The sequence below is a fragment of the Pteropus medius genome, unplaced genomic scaffold (genome assembly GCF_902729225.1).
Source record: "Pteropus medius unplaced genomic scaffold, Ma_sr-lr_union100, whole genome shotgun sequence".
Classification (NCBI taxonomy): Eukaryota; Metazoa; Chordata; class Mammalia; order Chiroptera; family Pteropodidae; genus Pteropus; species Pteropus medius.
The window spans coordinates 8,952,414-8,974,555 of record NW_024354502.1 but is presented as its reverse complement, the minus strand read 5'-3'; the positions used below and the strand labels follow the sequence as shown (position 1 = coordinate 8,974,555).

Below are 22,142 nucleotides of genomic sequence, written 5' to 3'. Positions count from 1 at the left end.
AATGAGCACTCCCAGTGCCCAGTTCTTGTCTTTTAAATACCTTTCGTCTCTAGAAGGATGTAGGGCTCCTTTGAGAAATAACGGATTCCAGAACTGTGACAGGGAAAGTACAAAATGAGCCTGGAACATCATGTCATGCCACAGAGGAAGGAAATACTCGAAATATTAATGAGGACATTGCCAAAGGACACAGCTACCCTGGATGGACTCCTACTTATCAAACTGGAGATAAAATAAACATCAAAATAAATAATGGTGATAACATAAAATGACCCACTGAATAAAAGAGAAAACCATGAGTATATATAGATGTAAATAGATATATGATTAAACTAATAAATTTTTAAATGAGATGCTTCTAAAGTTTCAAAATATACCCCCAAATACTTAGAAATGGTTCTTGCCTGACACTATTCAAAGTTTTCTAGCTCTAATATAATTAATAATTATGAATAATGATTAAGACTTGATAGAAGATAAACATATTTCATGACTACATAAAGGATTAGATATCATAGCACTATACAAATTGTTTCTGAAATGTGTTATTTCTGCCTAAAATACAGAGTTCCATGACTAGGGTTTCAAACTACTTACAAAAAAGGTAAATTTCTATTATGTACTCACACAGTTCATCCTTGTATCGTGCTCAGTCTTCTTAAAAAAAAAAAATCAAAATAATCTGAGGTAAAATTGATGAGATATAAATATGACTACAAAATATAGGAGGTAGAACAGCCTTTTCCAAAGATAGAATGAAAAGCACAGAAACCAAAAAAAAAAAAAAAGTCTTTAAAGAAACAAAATGAAACAAAAACAGTATATGCAGACAAACACGACAGACCAGCTCACCAAGCCTCCCCCTAATACAACATACTGCTACAATCAGAGCACAGCAGTAGCAAGCTCACTGTGGCTTTTCTAAGGGGTTGCAAATCACCCCAAAGGAAATACTGGGCCTGGATTAAAAATTTTTTAAAAAGGAAAGAAATTTTTAGGTTTTTAGAAAAGTATTTTTTTTAATGCATGCCTATTTGCATACATAAGAGATACTGAAGACCAGCTGTTGGCCTTCACAGACCCAAACACTGGCAGCGTTGCTGGCTTTCCACCTCTGTTCTACTGCACCAATGATACCTTCCTACAGACGGAGAATGAAGTGGAGTGAACTCCACCAGCAAGCTTGTGAATTAAATTGGAATCCTAAGGATAGCCACAACCTCTGTCTGTGCTCAAACCACTATCCCTGTTCCTTAAAGCCACAACACTGAGGTGAGACTGCCATTGCACTATGTTACAAACTTATTTTTTTACCTCCTTTACCAGAAACCCTTCACAGAGCCTGTCCTCCTCACACTGAATTAGTAGTGGTTTATGTTTCTTCCCTCAGGGCCTGAACTTTATTTGTTCCTATTAAATATCGCAGTTTTAAAATCTTCTAAATTTCAACTTGCTCTGATTACTTTGAATTATACGATGCAAATCAGTCTACTCAATAAGACTCAATCTTGAAGTCTGATAAGCATAATCTCAATTGATTAAGTGAAATTATGCTGCAGGAAAAGATAGACCCTACGTATTTCATATGCCTCTAGGCACATAATGAACCCAAAATTGTACTCAAAATATACCCCAAATCATGCTTCTGTGAAAATTAACAATATCTACCACTCATTAAGTGTTTATTATGAGTCAGGCACTGCCTTTATGTTTTACGTGCATTTTCACTTAATCATCAGACAACCTAAAGGGTAAATAAACAGTATTAGTATTATCACAGTCAATATCAGATCAGATTCAAATACAGCAAGAATGTAACTCCAGAGCCTATACCTCTTTGGCCACCAAACCTGAGGGCCACTGTCACGGCTAATAGGTAGCTATTATTTCATAAACAAATAATTACAATAGTAGTTCTTTTTACTCTAGCTTTAACCAGTTGATATAAATTAAATTTGACATGGCTGATTATTCAAAGAAGTAAGCCATATATAGTTCATTAAAAATGAGTTTAAGCCAAAATCTTCTAGATCATGAAAAGCCTAGCCTACAAGTCAAGTTAGCCATCACTCACTAATGCGAGTTTCCGCTTTACTCAGAAGATATGAAATTTCTCACATCTACCCCTTCTTTTCATTCCCATCATTACCAATGCTCTCACTGATCTTCCTGCAGTCTAATATATTTTCTTAAAACGGATCTGAGCATTGTCATAATACAAAAAGCCTTCATAGTTGCCTACTGTCAATGGTTTAAAGGCCAAACCCTTGAACGAAATGGTCACAACCAACACAGATTAAGTTGTAGGTATCGACTGTCTCCATTTTACAAATGAAGAAGCTGAAGCTAAAACACTAACTTTTAACATATTCTGCATCCCTCAGCACCTTTGGTCATGCAATAGCCTCCATTTCAAATCTTCTCCCTACCACCAACCTTATTCCCCATTTTAAGAAATCTTAGTCTCTCATGTCAACCCCTACTTCTTTAATGCTGCCAACCCCTAAGTATCAGTGTTTTTAAGATTTTTCACTACTGAGATAAGACACTGTTAAAAGCAGTACTCAGCAAGGGACAGAAGTGGGGCTAATAAGAATTTATATATGTAAATTGTACAGACAAACACACACACATACACAGACTTTGGTGTACATGCCTACACCCACTGAGTGCTAGGTCCACCTTCTTAAGTTACCTAACTATATTGTTTTATGAATTACTTGCTTTAATGACATTCACATTTACGTTTCCATCTATTTCATAGTTCAATTTCCCAACAATTGTTGTCATCAGAAAAACAGTCAACATTTGACTCCTTTAAGCTCAAAATTTCACCTTAATTTCACCAAAATAGTTTATTTAAATGAACATACAGATACTCTTGATTATTCTCTTCTAAGGGCAAAGGCCCTTAAGATCAATGGCAAATGACAATATAAATTTTTAAAAATAGAAATAATGTAATAGAAAAAGGCAGAGTATTTTAAGTCTTAAGAACTGCTTAACTGCCTAAAAAAGCGGGTGAGAAAATTCATCCTTATTGGGCTGGTGGCAATGGTAACTGAAACAAAAGATTAAAATCCAGTTATCAATCTTCTAAAATCTTCAAGTTCTTCTTACAGAAAAATCCTCTTTACTTTTTAGCTACTATTTACCAAAAAAAGCCAATGGTCAAATGCAAACATGGTTTATTGTTCTTGTTTCTAGTGGATCAACTAACATTCTTTAAAAAAAAAAAAAAAAGATTTATACAATTTGAAGAGAAGCCAGAAGGCATCCAAGTAAAATGGGCATCTAACATGGACTTTAAATTTAGCATGCTTAGGGTTCAAGGGGTCCATTTTCAATGCAATAGCTAGGTTAAACATAACACTGGCACTTTTAAACACCTTTTTTGAGAAAAGGAAAGGGATTTTTCTATCACTGCTAATTTACTTAGAAATTATATGCTTTTCCAAGTTAAGTCCACCCTTCTAAATATAGAATATGCTCAAAACATTTAACCAGCTATCTTTAATCATATAATAAGACCTCTGGTCTAAATTTATCTTGTCACATTGCTTTACTCTAATCAGTTCCCTTCAAAGTTAAGAAGAAAAAATACTTTTTCTAAATATCATGTTAAAATTAGGGAAAAATATATTCCCTAATCACAAACAAAATTAAAACAAAGGAAACTACAAAGTAAAAAATTTTCTCACATCATTCAAATGCTATTAATAGTGTTCCACTACCTATAGATCAAATTTAACTACTTTAACTTTGTATGCAACTCACAAACTCTCTTGTTCAATTCTAGTCATTCAATATTTTATCAAGCTTTTGCCATATATCACGTTTTACATAAAAGGGAAACAATAAATCAGTCTTAACCCGAGCTCAATGAGCATACAGACTAGTAAAAGTGAATGATAACTGAAAAGATAATTAAGATATAGTCTGATGGTCTTCATAATATTTATTAATTACTGGGGTATTTTCACATATCTCCAGAAATTCTTTGATACTCTTCTCAACTAAAGGTGGAACCTAGCTCCCCTCCTCCTAAGTATGGGTTGGACTTAGTGACTCACTTCTAGGGAAAAATAGTAACTATTCAGTGGAAAAACCTGGAAGTTACCAACTAAACCAGTGGCCAAGGTTAATATCAACAGTACTAAGATTTGTTGAGATGATGCACCCCCTGATTAAGAGGTGATGAGAAGGGCACTTTACTTATATTTTTCCCGGAAATTCATGATCTCAATCTAATCATAAGAAAACATCAAACAAGTCCAAATTCACAATGGACAAAATAGCTAAGAGTACTCTTCAAAAGTGTCAAAGTCAGTAAAAACAAGGAAAAAAAACACAGATTGGAGGAGACTAAGGAGACATGACAACTAAATGCAACATGGTACCCTGGGCTAAACTCTGGAACAGAAAAAGAACATGACTGGGAAAACTGGAAATCTAAATAAAATCAAATCTAAATAAAATCTGTAGTTTAGTTAACGGTATCTAAATAAAATAAAATCTAAACAAAATCTGTAGTTTAGTTAACGGTATTGTACCAATTCTGAGTTTTGACAAATGCGCCATGGTCATATAAGATGTCAACATTTAGGGAGGCTAGGTGAAGGTAATATAAGAATTCTTTGCAACTTCTGTAAATCTAAAATTATTTCAAATTATGAGATTTAAACATATATAGTCTGATAAATACCATCAAAGAAAAAGCATATGACCTCTGAGAGCATGCAGCGAGGGCCAGTCTCAGGGATATATATGAATGTGGGGTCTAGGGACAACTCTAAACCAAGTCTTGATATACAAAGAGTTAACCAGCAGGGGTGAAGAAGACAGAACAGAATAATCCACTATCCAGGAACAAGAGAGATTTTGGTTTGCGTGGGAAACATGTGGTTTAGTACAGCTGACACTACTCTTAACAGTATCAAGAAATAAGCTCAGAGAGAAAAGCAGGAACTACCTATCTTCAAGATGCAGCTCAAATCCCATTAGTCCAACCTTGTGCTGAAATGACTTCCTCTTCTGAAATCATTTTCTATACCAGCCATTTGGCTATAACCACGTACTGCCTGGAACAGTACAGTATTTACATAAAGTCGCCACAAGGATTAAATGAATGCATGCTAAGTGCTCAGCATAATATTTCTCAGCACATGACAAGTGCTCAATAAATGTTGACAATTACAACAGTGGTTTTCACCACCAGTACAATAATAATAAGGATAATAATAATGATGATGATGATAACATTCAAAGATTATTGCCTCCCCACTGCTAACTTTAAAGCTTTTATTTTTTAAGATCTTTCCTAGTTAAAAAGATAGAGAAAAAAAGTTTGTTACTGCTATGCTCTTACAAATAACTAGTAAAAACATATATTTTACTAATAGTAAAATCTTGATGTCCAGTTGCTGGTTTGCTCCATACACAGAAGAGTAAAGTTAGTCAACAAACATAAAGAGATCCTTGGAGTCAATAATCAAATAAAAGTGTAAGAACTGCTAACAGGGAAATCAAAGGCATGTCCCTAAAACTTCAATATAACCTTTTTTATTTTCTTAACTTTAATAACTAAAAAGCTGAAATATTCTAAACATTCAAGAGAACACAGAAGCTATTTAAGGCTATTTTAAAGCAAATTATTTCAAGCATTTTTTTCTTCAGCTCTTAAATAATTTCATAGATTGTGTGCCAATAAACAGCCCTCACGCTGGTAGTATACTCTATGACAGTGGTCAAAGTTGTGTAAGTCCAAAGAGTTCCTCTGTACAAAAGGCCCTTTGCAGTGGAAACAAACTATGCCGATAACACTGCAGCATCACACCTGGGAAATGTTAACTGCTGTATCAAATATTCCTGATACTGAAGTGCTAATATCTAATTCACCTTCTGTCAGAGAAAGATCCCAATCCACCTGTACAAATTTAGATACCCAATAGTATGTCTGAGGTGGTATATTATATAAGGAAAGCAAAATTTTTATCTGCTCTGTGTGGAAAGTTAATATTAAGGCACATAATATATAACATACTCCAAAATAAAAAATTTAATAAAAAATAAAGATTCCAGACAAACTAGTTTATGCAGGCTACCTAGTAGCCATGGATAAACTTTCTTGGAATAAACACTATCAGCAATGAATCCAATCACTAAGCTTAGTTTCCAAATGCAACACCAAGAAGAAAAGTCCTAATTAAGTCAGAGATTTATAAAAGACATAAAAGCCATTAATTCATATATATTACTGCATATAACTTAAAACCCTTCAGTTCATTAGTTTTTTGCTGCTTTAATGAATAAAGCCCAAACTCCTAAGGGTTTTAAGGCTCTAGATCAGTGGTCCCAACCTTTTTGGCACGAGGGACTGGTGCTCCTATGAGACTCTAATGCCTGATGACCTGAGGTGGAGCTGAGGTGGTGATGCTAACGCTGGGGAGCAGCTGCAAATACGAAGGAAGCTTCATTCACTGGCTCACGTCCTGCTGTGCGGCCCAGTTCCTAACAGGCTACGGACCAATATGAGTTCAATATCAGTTCGCGGCCAGGGGGTTGGGGACCCCTGCTCTAGATAACATGGCTATGTTATTTATTTACACAAACTAGCTTTCTGAGAGCTGCTGAACAATGTCAAGCGCATTCCCATCTCAAAGGTGGCCTGCACACTTAGTTTTCCTCTACTCCCAGCTCTTCACACAGCTAGCTCTTTCTGATCCTTCACTTCAACTGAATACACTTAATCCTTCAGCTGAATACACCTCCGTACCAGGGACTCTCTGGACCTATTTAAGGTAGCGTACCACCCATTAAAGCATCTGTTTATTTCTTCCACAGTACTTAGCATAAGTTGTAAATATTTTATTTGTTTAACTATCTATTATCTCTTTCCTCCACTTGGTCATCATGTTATCCCTCAATATCTGGCAAAATTCCTAAGATAGCTGGCAAATATCTGTTAAATGAATGAGTTAATCCAACAAGCTGCAAAAAATATCCTTAAGACAGGACACAACAGTCTAAGGAATCTCATCCCATGAATGGACTATTCTGCTGGAAGAGTGGAGTAGACTGACATCAGTCATTTTATTTTTTAGTAGATCTTAGGTCTGTCCTTCGGAGCTTTGCAATATAGATTAATCCTCTCGCTTAAGACAGCCCTAAAAATATCCGTTCACGTCTATATCACACTGACTATTCCAAATAATGTATGTACTTTCAAAATGGCCCAAGCAGCTCCCTGAATTGAAAAATCTTAAATATTTAATATTTTAGTAAAGGTAGTATTGTTTTAAGGGCAAGAATGCCCCTGGTGGTTATCAACAGCTTACATTTTCTGTACCCATCTGCTCTGCCATACAAACCATTATTACCAAACAGGTGCTTTTTACAAACAATTCAAGAGGAAGAGCAATGACAAACGGGGATTTAATTCTTCTAGAATATCAAAGTTATTTGATACATGAAGCAAACTCTCAAAATGTATGTATACCATTGAACTTAATCTTGTGCCATTCTTCCATCTCTCCAGCATTCACCTTTTCATTCTTATTGCTACTGCCCATATTTCATTCAAAGCCTCATTATCCATCTGTTTTTCCTGCCTCTAGCTAGAGTATTGATTTGTATACTATCATACCTCTGCTGGAGAACCTAAGATGACTCACAACTACTTCAAGTCTAAGCATCTTTTCCAAGCGTTCAAAGTCTTCATAATCTGACCGTATCTATTATTACTTCAGACCATTCCCCCAAACTAAGTTTTTGCTCTAATTGACACATCTTCTCATTTTTCTATGCTTGTACCACATGCTCGTTCCTAAACCTGTTCCTAAACCTGTGCCTCTGCCTTTTATATGAGATTGCCTTTCCTGAATCAATGAGTCACATCTCTAAAATTTAAAGTACTACCCTATTTTCCAAAAAGAAGAATGTTATAAACTCTTGGTAAACAATCTTTCCAATGTTCAAATCTTTTCCTATTTTTAATATTTTTCTCCTTTGTCTTATCAGGAAAAACAAAAAGGCTGTTGTCACTTCCGTATACTCCTTTCATTGCCAAAGGCAAATCAGATATATTAAAAGATCATCTTAAGTTAGACCTTAACCAGGCTTAAAAAAGTTGCACTGGGATACAGAAAACTTCAAGCCAAATTACAACCAGAGTTCTCAAAAATCAAAACAGTGAAAATCAATGAGCACATGAAAAAATGAACAAAGCATTTTACAAGGAAATTTTCAAAATGGCATTTAATAATGATTATTATTACTATTATGCTAAACACAACAATGGCTTAAATTACTAAATCTCTCGTGTCCTCCCTTTACCAGTCAAGATGAATGTTTATTTTCCCAAGCCAAAATACTTTTTAAAATACATAACAAAGATACCATTAAATACCTGTAAAAGACTATTTCTATAGTAAATAAAATTAGTGGAAAATCTGTTGATTTTGATAAGTAAAAATTTCATTCATCTATTTTAGACTAATGTTTAAAATTTCAAGTTCAAAGACAAGGCAAGACAATTTATCAAACAAATTAAATTCTGTGATTAGTATAATTCATTCATTATGAGTGAAGTAGTTAAAAATCTTCCATAAATTCTCAGATGTTCATCAAAACCACTTAATACCCAGCTGAAGGGAAACTGTTAGCAATATTACATTCTCAAAATATGAAATATATGTATTTTAAGTGCACATATTTATATTAAACAATAATTAAATGAATTATACCAAACATCCTTCTAGTACTCCACTACCACCTGATAAACAAAAAAGTAATTATGATCTAAGCAAAAAACTAAAGAGAAGCACGGTCAGATGAACTTGATATTCAACTGCTATATTTTCAAAGTTTTTAATTTTATGTTTAACAGATTTTCTCATCCAATGGCTTGCTTAGCTGTTAACCTGCCCCTCTCTAGAATTTTTGGCTTGGCCAGCCTTTCTTTTTTAAAAACCTCTTTGCAGAGAAAGAAATTATGGTCTAAATCACAAAGATGACAAGAAAACTTAGCAATTTAAATGGACAAGCCTTGAAATAATATTGTGATCAAAGTATCAAGCAGCCTAATAAAACCCAGGTGGCTCATGCTTATCATATATGGTACTCATTACCACAATTGCACTATTTAATCTACTTCCTGGTGTCAACAAAACTTTCTGTTATTAATTCCCCCCAGTTATGGATCTGCTTAAGTTACTGAAGTTTCCTGATAAGACAACTCTTTGTCCAAAAAAAAAAAAAACTTTTAAAGAGAGAGTAGGTCTCATTTTAAATGTTTTAGAACTGGAGCCATAGTTGGTAAAACCACAGAAACCGCAGTGGCTTTGTATTCTTAGTCATCTATATAAGGTTATGTTAATTCCTATGGAGATACCAGATGACTCATGGTTAACACAGTTTTATAAGAGTTCAAATGTTTACCTCAAAAAGGTAACCAAATGCATACAAAAAGAACCATTTTACAAGTTATAAACCTCAGATTCGAATAAGAGATTTATCCAGTGACAAAAGTATACAGGTTAGATTCTGCCAGTCAATGCCTGTTAGCCATACACGACTTCTCCATCATTCATGTGGTTCCCTGCTGGCTACAACTTGTAAGATTTCAAAGCAATTTTCCCATCTATAGGTCTTACAGATTTTTTAAAAAGTACTTATCTGTTTCTCAGAAAACTTGTTTTATAACATAATTTGTCTCCAAAAAGTTTCCATTTAGCCAAAGTAAAAATGCTAGGATTATTAAATCTACCTCAAAATTGGCAGCAAACACTGAAGCAGCAAAAAGATTATATAAAAAAAATAGAGAAAAATAAGAAAAGGGAGGCACGATCATGGTTACTGTCCCTGGATGTCCTAGTAGTTCTCGATCATAGGTATCATCACATCCAAAAAGCTGAACTGTGAGAGTTGTATGTCTTGCACACACACCTCCGGTTTACAGATGGCTAGTTATACTGATTACGAAGGAACATCACTACCTGCTCAGTGTTTCATGAGCGTTCCCCAGTGCTCCCCTAGATCCTTACAAGTAACTGATCCATTCACGTTCCATGCTCTCGTCTTGTCACCCTGGCTTGTGTAGATGGCAGTCACAGCAGATTGGAAGTACTGCACAACACACTATTTAAAGAAGGAAGTTAACATGACAGGCTTTATCAGTATTGTCTGTTCAAGTCATCTGCAAAGCAGTGGATTCTACAAAGTCTTCCTGTGTCATTGGTCAGACACTGATTTCCTTAGTCAAATTAAACCATCTATTTAAATTTTTTGCATTCAGTGGCATTTAATAAGAACATATATTTCCTCCCTGAACCTACCCAGATCAATCTATATTTTCAATTAATTTTCTCCATTCCATATATCAAAATACCAGAAGATGTGCTAACTTGAATGAATGTGTTTAAACGGGTTTAGAGTACCTGAGTTGACTACCACTAATTTTGTTGACCTGAAGACTAGAATTGCCCTTTATTTTTACTTAATACCCAGTATATATACATACAAACTTAGGAAACTTTTTGAAGTCTAGTGTTAAATTCAACAATCATTTGATTCCAGCTGTGCTGATAGTAAATGCTAACACAAAAAGTAGACTTTTAACTAAGTATGTCATGCCTACAAGTCACAACTGTAGGCACCTATATCACTCACTGATTTTGACAAAATATTGGGATTACTGACAACTCTCCTAAATTGTGGTGAATTACATATTAGATGGGCATATTGGGGTTTCTAGTTCAGGATTTGCAACTAATTTTAGACTTAGGTCTCTCAGTTTCCCATCTGCTAAAAGAATTACAAAAATTTCTATTGTGATTCACTCTATAAATGTGAAAACTTAAGCTAGAGAGACCCATGATTACAATTAGCAGTAAGACAGAACTTTACCAGAACTTTAGTCTGAATTCCCTTCCTTTTATGCCTTTCAGAAAGTTTGCAAGATCTTTGTGAAATATATGTGAGATACACACACACACACACACACACGAATGATTTTAGGATTTTCTCAAGTAAGAGCTATAACGGTATATGCGTACACACATTTCCATGTAAGTAGGAATGGCTAGTAGAATTTTTTATTCCTGTAGTTTGAGAAGACAATTTGGAAAGAAATACAAATCTGGACTGTGACAAAATATCAGAGTCTCACTGTCAGTCATGTCAAATATCCCCTAAAGACCAAGAGACTAACCCAGATAAGGCTTACATTGATCTTAATAGTTCACATTATGTCCATACCATCCCATTCCTCATTTCATCACCAGAGAAAATGGCTAACAGCCATCAAGGTGTTACATCATCACGCTTCACACAGCACTTCACTCTCTTCTAGTGCTGAATCTTTCTATTGTTTTATCTGTGTTCTCGGGGCAAAGGTGGTTGTGGGAGTGGTAGGAGAAAAAGAAAATTTTGAATTAAATAGAAATAATTCACTTTACCAAAAGAATCTTGATACAGACTTTTAAAACTGAGTACATTTACTTACAGATTCAATTACTGACAGAAACTTTAAAGTTTTGGGAGTCACTATCAAGTGAGATCAAAAATAAAAATAAAAGATTTCTACTATGAATATGAAAACGTCAGATTTATAAATTTTAGGAACGAAACTGTTTTACAAAACAATGGAATCACTTTGAATCGCCAACTTTGAGATGTGTAGATTTGTAGACCTATTTATAAACCCGAGTCGTTATCTAGCTACACAAAAATATTTTCTAGGCACTTTTACCTCAATAGCAACATAACCTTCATTTTATACTAACAATCTGATTTCAACAACATGATGAGCTAACATATCCTCCCAGACTTCTAGTCAAATATACTTAAAACAGCTAAGTTCTTTAAATAATGAACATCTCAGAAAATAGCCTTAGTACAAATATAGGTACGCAGTGGCCAGTGGAAATGCGTGGCACATAGTTCCCACTAAAATACTGATTTGATGAATGAGTAACAAAGGAATAAAGAAAGAAAAGGAGAAGGCAAAGTGGGAGCAGCTGGACCTGGAAACTACAGTGGCTGGAGGACAACTGGGATGTGTGAGTGCGGGCTGCTGCTGCCACCACTGCCTGCTGTGGTTATTTTCAGCATGCCACCAGTCCAAAGAGCCCCAATGAGGACTCTGCGGCCAGACTCTTACAGCCACTGTTACTGGTTGTGGGGTTAACAGCCTGTCACCAAAAAATGTCTCTACAAGGTCAACAAAGAAAAATAAGACCACTTGAATAATTTTTGGATCCTCTCACCGACCAAGCAGGGAAGAAAGGATGTCGGTATTTTAAAGGATTTATAGGTTAAATGTCAGAGAAAACTAAGGGTGAAAGTGAGCGGAGTAGGGGTGGCGGTAGGGGGGAGATGCAGGGTTGCATCAAAAACCTATGACTTGATACTGTTACTTAAGTAAAAATAAATATTGCCTTTGTTTTCAAATATATCAGAAAGCATCTAAAATGTATTCAGTAAAAATTACTGATAAAAAGCGGCAAAAATCCTCATGATGAAAAAGAGATAAAGATATGAAAACATCATTCTGAAACTGATAATAGGTAAACCATGAAGAGTAATCTCAAACATATACAAGTCTCAAGAGCTATAAAAATTTCACCTACTGAGATGAATATAAAACAAACAGAACACTTCAGTGGCATGACTAAGATATCACTCTTAACATAAAGAGCAGTTTGAAAGACAGTATTGGCATCAAAACATCAAATCTAATTATAATAAATCTATCAATCTGTAAAACTTGCAGGCAAGTAATATATTTAATTGGGGCGTGAAGATAAGTAGCAGCACTTCTGAGAAAGACAGGAAGCAAGTTGGAACTGTGTTGGTTAGGACAATTTTTGGAAAGGGACCTTTGGTTACACACTGCAACTGTGGCTTTCTGACTTTTAATTAATGCCAAAACAGCTCATTTTTAACAGTTATTACCTTTAAGTTTAGTAATAAATTCAAGTATCTATATCTAACATTGTTGCTGTTCAAAGTAAGAAATTTTTATTTAATTAAAATTTAAACCACTGGGAATAGTAATTTAAGGATTACATTTTTAGACTTGGGAAATTTAGGAATTTTAAATACTATTTAAGTACTGTATTCACCTGTAATTTTCAAATCTTAAAGTATTACTTTAAGTCTGCACAAAATTTGAACAGGTTTTACTTGGCTTCTTTCCAAACCATAGCACTTACGCTTAAGGGACCGAGGGAGGGTATAGTGTAAAGCACTTTAATTTCTTTAAGCAGAAAAATCTTTTACCTTGACCGCATTTTTTTCAGTAGTATATCCTTCTATGCACAAGAGTGTCCCAACTCAGTTAAAAGGAGAAAAAAACACAACTAAATTTTAAAACATGAAGTAAATGTAAAACTACTTTTCAAGCTTTTAAAATGAAGCTAGACTTTGCTCCTACTCTTGTACTTAAAATCTTGAGACATCCAAACTGAAAGAACAAAAACGACATAAAAATATTGGGGTTTATGCTTCCTATTTGGATTTTACTTCTCATATTCTAATCACCTTAGAAAACCAAAAACTAATACATAAAGGAAATTTAAGGTTTTTAAGTCAGTTTCAAATCACAAACTATAAGCTTCCTGAGCAATCAAAATAATTTAAGTAAGTAATAATCTAGAGTTCATTGCCTTGAATATTAAACGATAAATCATTAAATGTGAGTGGTTTAACATTTTCAAAATACGATCACGAATAACAACAAAGAGATCAGTACCCAGGAGGATTATATTTGAATTCAGTGTACAGATTCTCTCTACCTGCCTATACAATGTTTCTTTTAAAATGAAATATTTTATCAGGTATTTAAAATTTACTAAGTATCTTATTTAAATATTTATTAAATATTTCAAATCGAGATGAGTGTGGCATGTTTCTACACCCAAGTTTCTACAAACGTCACTAAATTGTTATTAGGAGCCCTTTCACAGATCTAAAGAGCCTAGATCTCAAAAATAATTTCTCTTCCTGAATACAAAATCAGCAACAAAATCTGAAAAATATTGTCAAGAAACAATTATCTCCGAACAAAAAGATGACAAGTTGAATCTACATGCTTGTGATGTTTATGAAGGCCGCAAAACAGGATTAGAACAAATTCACAAGACAAAACTTCCTTAAAAATTACTTAAAATGCAACTGACAAAAATCAAACTTCACCTCCCTTGTGAAGTCATTTCCCCAAAAGAATTAGTAGCTCGTATCTGAGTGTTATCATTTTTTCCCTTCCTTGCACTAGACTAATATCAACTGTTTCACAATTCTTTATTTACACACTTGTCTCTCCCACTTAAAATCTTTCAAAGCAGTAACCAAGATTTCATACCTTTGTATCTTTTTCACTACCACTCAACGTAATTTGCTGGATAAAACCTGAAATGAATTACTGAGATTTTTTTTCTGAGTTATTTAAAGCATTTTATCACACAGCCACTTAATGATTTAAGATCACAAAGTAAGCGTGCTCCTACTCTCCATAAGTTTCAAAATACACTTGAAAACTGTCCAATATATCCAATATTTCTAACAAGAAAAACTCTTTTAAAAACGTAATTAAACAGAATTTTTTTTAAAAAAATGAATCTGTTGAACAGATCACAATGATCATACAGATAGAATACAAAATAATAAGTAAACACCATGTCTTTTCTCAAAATGTCCCCATCTAAAAAAAAAGGAAAGAAAAGAAAATCTTTCTCTATCCTGACTCAACACTTCCCTTAACTCAAAAGCAATACAAAGCTGAAACAGTAAGCACTGGCTAGGTTTCAAGCAGTTTTGCCCTGGGTGCAGGCAAACTAAGGGAAAGAAGGTGAGACTTCAGGGAGCAAGTAATTAAACAGGGATTCTCTCCAACTTAATATATAGCTTACTTATGTAGAAAGTATTGCAAATATTATAACTGCACAAACCTACTCTCTCTGAATCCAGTGATACAAAAAATAACATCTATGCTGTGAAAATACAGACTAAATACATTTTAATTACATTCTTGCCAATTCATATTTTAGCCTTTGAAGGGTCTGCTGAAGACTATACGCCACTGCTTTTCTTTTGGAAATTTAACGCTAACAAAATAACTGTGTGTAACAGTCCAGTCTATATTAGTTATTTCTTGTTCTAACACCAAACTTGAGTAATAAAAAAGAAAATCATTTCAAGTACCTGAAAATGAACAAAAAAGATCAAAGCTGTGTGTGTCTATATCACTTCAATGTGTGAAATTACTTCAGTAATTATAAGTGCTGCACACATTAATACTGTCTGAGTAAGGGTGACATTTCACTCCCCTAACTGCATTTTAGTAGCACCATTCAGTCTTGATGCTTCCTCATTTTTGAAAGAAACTTATTTGAAAGCCAAGGATCATCCTTTGGACTGACTTAAAGAGAGCAAAATAAAAAATCTGTCCGCTCCAAATATGAAAATTACGGATTTGGCTCTGATGCAAAATAAAGCAAGCTTCTTATATCACCTGCAATATTAAATTGATTTAGTCTGCTGAAAAACAAGACAGTGAGTTATTGGATCTGTGTTTAATTCAGTGCACTTTATAACATATTTAAGGAATTCAGTTGCATAAAACAGTATCTGAATCTTATCAGATGAAAATATTTTTCTCTTTTAGCAAGCCTCGGGTTGCATGTCTGAGAAAACAAATTAGTCTCCAGTTTTCCTAAGCTTGATAATAGTGCCCCCTAATGGGAATTTTAATATGAGTTTTTCTACTCATTTAAAAAGAGCATATATTCCACGAATAAGTTATCTCACTTTCAACTAGAGAGTAAATTCTGTAATATAAAAGTGTATCAAGATTTAAACCACTCAAAGGAGAATTATCTTATGTGCAACAAAATGCAAATTTCATGGAGAGAAACAAACAAGAAAAACTTCATGCCACAACAGTTTTCTTGGTTTTCATAATCCTATCATAATATAATCCAGGGTAGCACTACCCAAAAAGTTCATCTCATAAGGAAATTATCATTTGACTATCTTTCTAGTACTCAGTAAGCAATTAATATACACTAAGTGAAAGATACTACGAAGTCAGAAAAAAACTGATTCAGAAGTTAAGTTATTCGGTGTTACACAGATCCTCCTAAGTACTGAGCTGGAATTCCCACCCAAGTTTTTTGGCCTCAAACCATTACCTTTCCACAATACCTGGTCACAAGTCTGCCACCATAAATTAAATGTCTTTCTTCCCTATTATCTACAGACAGGTCCCCTAATGCACAATGTAGGCGTTTTTCTTAAAGGAAAAATGCATGCATTAAAATTAAAGCAAAAACTGCCTATTCTGATACTTTCCACACCCAGCAGTGAAACAAACACCCAACAATATCAGCATTTTCACTACAGTGCCCACAGTACATTCTGGACTCAGAGTCAATGTTAAGGGAAACATCGAGAAGAAATAAACAACAAACAAAAAGTCATCAATTAATGATGAAAAGAGAGAACCTTATTCTTTAACACTATGAGAGAAGGAAAAGAACAGGAAGAAAAATTATATATAAAAAAGGGTGGTCAAACTTTCTTAAAGGGCCAGACATTAAAAAACTCAGGCATGGTGCCCACATGGTCTCGGCCACAACTACTCAACTATACTATGTAGCAGGCATGCAGCGACAGCAGATATATAAATGAAAGAGCATGACAGTGTTCCAATAAAACTTTACATGCAAAAGCAGGTCCGCGGATGATAGTTTGACGATCCCTTTGGGCCACAGATTTAAAATCTCCACTTTACATGAGATACCAAAACAAAAACAAAAGTTAAAAAAATGGTTTTAAATTTTAAAAACCTAAGCAATTCAAAATATGTAATCACTAAAATTATAAAATATTTGGTACTTATTTTATTCCCATAAGGGGGGAAAGCAGAAGAAAAGATCCTTCCCTGAAGTCAGAGAGACCCACTGGGTCACCTGGTGTTTGCAAAGCCTTGAGGAAGTTGTCACCTCTCTGGGCCTCAATTTCCTCACCTGTAAAATGGAGCTAGTGCCCATGCTTCCTCCACAGGAAGGTGGAAAGAATCAGTGAAAAAATAAACATCAAATGCCAGCCCAGTGCTTGCTCAACAACAAGTCTTTCCCTGAATAAATATTAGTTTTAGCAGACATAAAACAACGGAAAAACAGTAAGCAAACCACCTGGCCTTTAGCATGATTTAAAATAATCAATAGAAAAATTTAGTTATCAAAGTTTGATATAAATATAATGGTGACTACACACTAATGCCCATTCAGATAAATAAATGGATTAGGTGAGAGAACCTAAAATTCAAGACTACTACCTAAGGCAATTAAGAAATACAGAGTGTTATCTTAGATTTTTCATATGTATAAGAAAAATTGCAAATCCTACTAACGTCTAAAGATAAACCAAGAAAAAAATATTTAGTTGTTTTACCCAAAAAGCAGATTTCAGATACGGAATAATGATGCTCTACACTTAACACTAATTACTTGCTTCCACTTTACTAAGTATCTAAGTGACATCATATAGCAAGAAAATCATAGGATTTGGCACCAAGCAGTCACAACTTTCCATCCTAATTCTCTGTTAAATGATTTTGGAGGTTATTTGTCTTACTGAGAATCAGTTTCTTAACATGGAACGTGGGACTGACAAAACCTTCAACTGTGCAGAGTAACAACTATTACAGGCAATGTGCATACAGTACATAGCACACAATGTCCAGCATTTTTTTTTATTATTTAATGCTAAACTGAGGTTTTGTTTCTTATCTCAATATTGTTAAAACATTTTTTTTAAATAAGCTTCCTACAGTACCTGTTAATGAAATAGCATATTGGTCAAATATCTCAAGTCCCTAAGAGAAGTCAGCTTCCAATGATCAAGATCTAAAATTAGTAATACACTTTGCTTTATCTATCATAAATGCACAGAATATATTTCTTGCTCATATTCTATTTTTCTTTTTAAGGTGAGGCAACCCTTGGTTGACCTCACAGATTGCAAGGACCTTGTCAGCTTACAATCTCTTATTTTTTTATTTTTTATGCCTACAGCACTGGTCTTCCTAGGAGGTCTCCCATCCAAGAACTAACCAGGCCCGACCCTGCTTAGCTTCCGAGATCAGACGGGATCGGGCTTGTTCAGGGTGGCAAGGCCATAGACTTGCTCATATTCTAAATTGAGAATTTTATAAAACAAAATTAATTACCTGAGAAAATGAAGTGATAATACAAACTTTAGGAATGAATTCTACTCCCAACTGTGCCACTACGAGTAACCGAGCAAGTCACTTCAAGCAAACCTCTCAGCTTCCTCACTTGTAAACCAAAGAAACTGAGTTAACAATCCCATCTTCACCCCGTCTTCCAGCTCTAAAACAGTTATTACTAAAATAGAAGTCCGCATCTCCAGATGCGCTGGTGAACAGAAACGGAGATAGCCTAACACTGCCCGAAAGGACTGCAGAGGGGTCCCCTCCTTAATCCTGTAGTACTACAGTAAATTAGATGAGACACTACAGCAGTTTCAGACGAAACACGGAGAGCTTGGCCAGTTTAAAAAAAAAAAAAAAATCCACACTATACAAAAGCTTTTAAAAATGCAAATACTGAAGTGCCTTTGTTGATTTCTTGAGGTATCACTTTAATGAAAAAAAGAAAATGATTTTTGTAGACCAAATTGCAATATCAAGGTACTAGCAAGAATATACTTTGTGTCCATTACTTGTTCAGGTATTATGAAGACACAAAGTCAAATGATTTAAAAAACATTTTATCCAAGTTAAAAGTTGTCAGTTAAAAGTTATATAAAAATGAATGGCTAAACGGAGTCGTCTTTTTAATTTCATTTACGATAGCATCAAAACAAATAAAATATTTAAGAATTTAACCAAGGACACAAAATACTTGTACACTAACAACTAAAATACACCGTTAAAAAAAAAGCAGAGATGACACAAATGAATGGAAAGATATCCTGTGTCCATGCACTGGAAGATTTAATATTGTTAAAATGTCCATATTACCCAAAGTGATCTACAGATTCAATGCAATCCTTATCAAAATACCAGTAACATTTTTTGTGGACATAGAAAAAAAAAAACTATCCTAAAATTCAAATGGAACCTCAATGACCCTGAATAGCCAAAATAAAAATGAGAAAGAAAAACTAAGCTGGAAGCCTCACACTTCTTTATTTCAAAACATGTTACAAAGTAACAGTAATCAAAACGGTATGGTACTGGCATAAAATTGCTAGAAGAAAATATACGGAAGAAGCTTCATATCACTGGCCTTGACAATGATTTCTAGGATATTATACCACAAGCAAAAACAGACAAGTTGGATTACATCAAACTAGGAAGCGTCTGTAGCAAAGGAAACAACAGAGTAAAAAAGCAACCTATGAAATAGAAAATATATCTATAATAAGGAGTTAATATATAAAGAACTCATTCAACTCAACAACAAAAATCCTAAAAAATGAGCAAAGGACTTGAATAGGCATTTCTCTAAAGAAGTCATACAAACAGCCAAAAAGCATATGAAAAGATGTTCAATGTCGCTATCAGGGAAATGCAAATGAAAACCACAATGAGATACCACTTCACACCTGTGATAAGGGCCACTATCAAAAACCATAAAATAACAAGTGTCGGTGAAGATGTGGAAAAAGTGGAACCCTTGTGCACTGTTTGTGGGGATCAGCCACTACAGAAAAACAATATGGAAGTTCTTCAAAGAATTAAATACAGAATTACCATGTGATCCAGCAAATCCCACTTCTGGGTATACATTCGAGAGAACTGAAAATAGGTTCTTAAAGAGACATCTACATCATTATTCACCATAGCCAAGAGGTAGAAACAATGTAAATAGCCATCAATGGATAAATAGATAAAGAAAATGTGGCATATATAGACAACAAACATTATCCAGCCTTTAGAAAGAAGGAAGTCCTGTCATATACACTACAACAAGGATGAACCTTGAGGACAACTAAGCTAACTGAAATAAGCCAGTCTCAAAAAGACAAATACTGCATGATTCCACACCTATGAAGTATTTATAGCAGTCAAACTTTTAGAAACTAAAAAGAGAACGGTGGATGCCAGGGTCTGGGGCAGACGGAGGAGGGGAAGAGCTGGTCAACAGATATAGTTTCAGTTTTTTTAAGATGAAAATTCTAGAGATCTGTTGCATAAAAACTTCAATACAGTTAAGACTACTTAAAAATGGTTAAGACAGTAAATTTTGTCATCTGTTTTTACTACAATAAAAGTTATATAGAAAATAAGCCCTGAGAGTTCAGACAAGTGAGAAATTATTTTCAAGTAGTTTTTTGTTTTTTTTTTTTTAATCTTTTAGGATACAGACCTTGGCCTTTGGTGAGCTTTTATTGGCCTCTGCTAACAAAGCAATTACACCTATAGCACAAAAATAAAATGTTTCTGAAATGCTTAAAGAATCTTCTTTCTAAACTAGATAGCTCAATCCATCCTTTCGTAACCATTCAGTAGAAAACCATAGAAGGAAATGGATGCTGGGCACATAATGATGATCCTAGTCCTTCACAACTTAAGTTATCTGGCAAGCTGATTTCATATGGAAAAGTTAACATCAGTACAGATCCTATCCAAATCACTGGAACCAGAATTACGAATTCTGAATAAGTCGAAACTAATGAAGTTGTCACTATAAATCCTGATTTCACAGAATGTGTATAATTTTTTCAAGAAACACAGAAATCAAGTCAACTAGGCTAGCCTGATAGATTCTCAGTAACACGTAATCGAATGTTATAGTGATAACTGTACTAACAGGCATTTGTGTGCAGTGCAAAGACACATTTGAGGAGAGTGCCCTTACCTTCGTCAAAGTCTGCATCGTCCTCTGTGTGCTGCGGGAAAGGAAAGCAGTTGGTGATTTCAAGCCGATCTTCTACAACCAGGCCCAAAAGTACTCCTTGAACCACCTCAGTTCCTTGTCCTTCTTCTTGATAATGTTTGATTATCTTTAATACCACCTAAAAGAAAATAACAGAAGCAAGCTTAAATACCATTCTTATAGTTTACATTTCCTTTATTTCAATGAAAACATAAACTGTACTAATGGATTTTTGCAAGACCATAAAATTATATAATAGAACTAAGTACATTTCTTACAAATAATTTCCTTTACCCTTACACAAATAATAAAGCTCACACAGTCTAAATGTACATCTGAAACTCCTGGAGTTTGAAGACATGTCAAAAACGTGCACATACAACACTCAAGACTTTCAGGTAAGGCTCCCCAAAGGTCTGGCATCCAAGGTTCTTTCGGTCAAACAATGTCACCTCAACCTGAGGTTATTAGAGGCAGAGATCCTGTCAACCTTTGTCACAGGAAGATAATTTCCTGACACAGATGATGGAACCATCAAGACACAGAAATAAAGACCTCAGTTATCTGAATGTGTGAAAGCAGAACTATTCCCCTGCCAAGTTCTCAACATCTCAAGACGGTTCCTGAACACAGTGCCTCATCAGTCAGAGGAGGCAGCATGGGGAGCATGTAGCCAAGAAAGATCTACTTGGTAACAGAGAACACAAAGAGAACCAAGCCTCCAGCACTACCTAATTTTCCTCAGCCAGAAGGAAACACCGAATAACTTCTAATGGAATAAACAACTCTTCTATCACTCTCTCCTTTAATATTCCCATAAAGATAAAGACACTACGTTGTTGAACAATTAATTTAAAAGTTCACAGTAACAATAATTATTAATAATTCCTACAATGTGAGGCTGTTAACATAAAGTGCTTTGAATAGTGCTTGGCACATAATTTATTAATAGTAGTAGTAGTAGTAATTAGTATAAGCTCATGGCCTGAAGACTAAAGGGCAACACAGTTTAAAATATAATGAAAAGTTCTCAGAGGGCAAACTAAGTCTAACAAGAGAAGATAAATAGTATTTTACTGATTATTATTTCATTTTAAACAAATACATTATTGATAAAAATTCATCGATAGCCAGTTAATAACAGGTTACACTGCCCAACACGTTATTGAACATGACATGCCAACCAATAGTCTTATTATTTTACATACATATTGAATCATATAATTCTCACAA

General features: G+C 34.4%; 1 protein-coding gene and 1 pseudogene across 1 annotated transcript in view; both read right to left on the bottom strand.

Moving 5' to 3' along the window:
• The window catches only part of EIF3H (eukaryotic translation initiation factor 3 subunit H), an 85,775-nt gene that overhangs the window by 44,261 nt on the left and 19,372 nt on the right, over positions 1 to 22,142 (bottom strand). Inside the window, exon 2 of the mRNA XM_039853926.1 lies at positions 20,892 to 21,048. Coding sequence (XP_039709860.1) covers positions 20,892 to 21,048 — 157 coding nt within the window. The remainder of the gene's footprint in view (positions 1 to 20,891; positions 21,049 to 22,142) is intronic.
• LOC120595734 (uncharacterized) lies at positions 18,069 to 18,186 on the bottom strand (annotated as a pseudogene).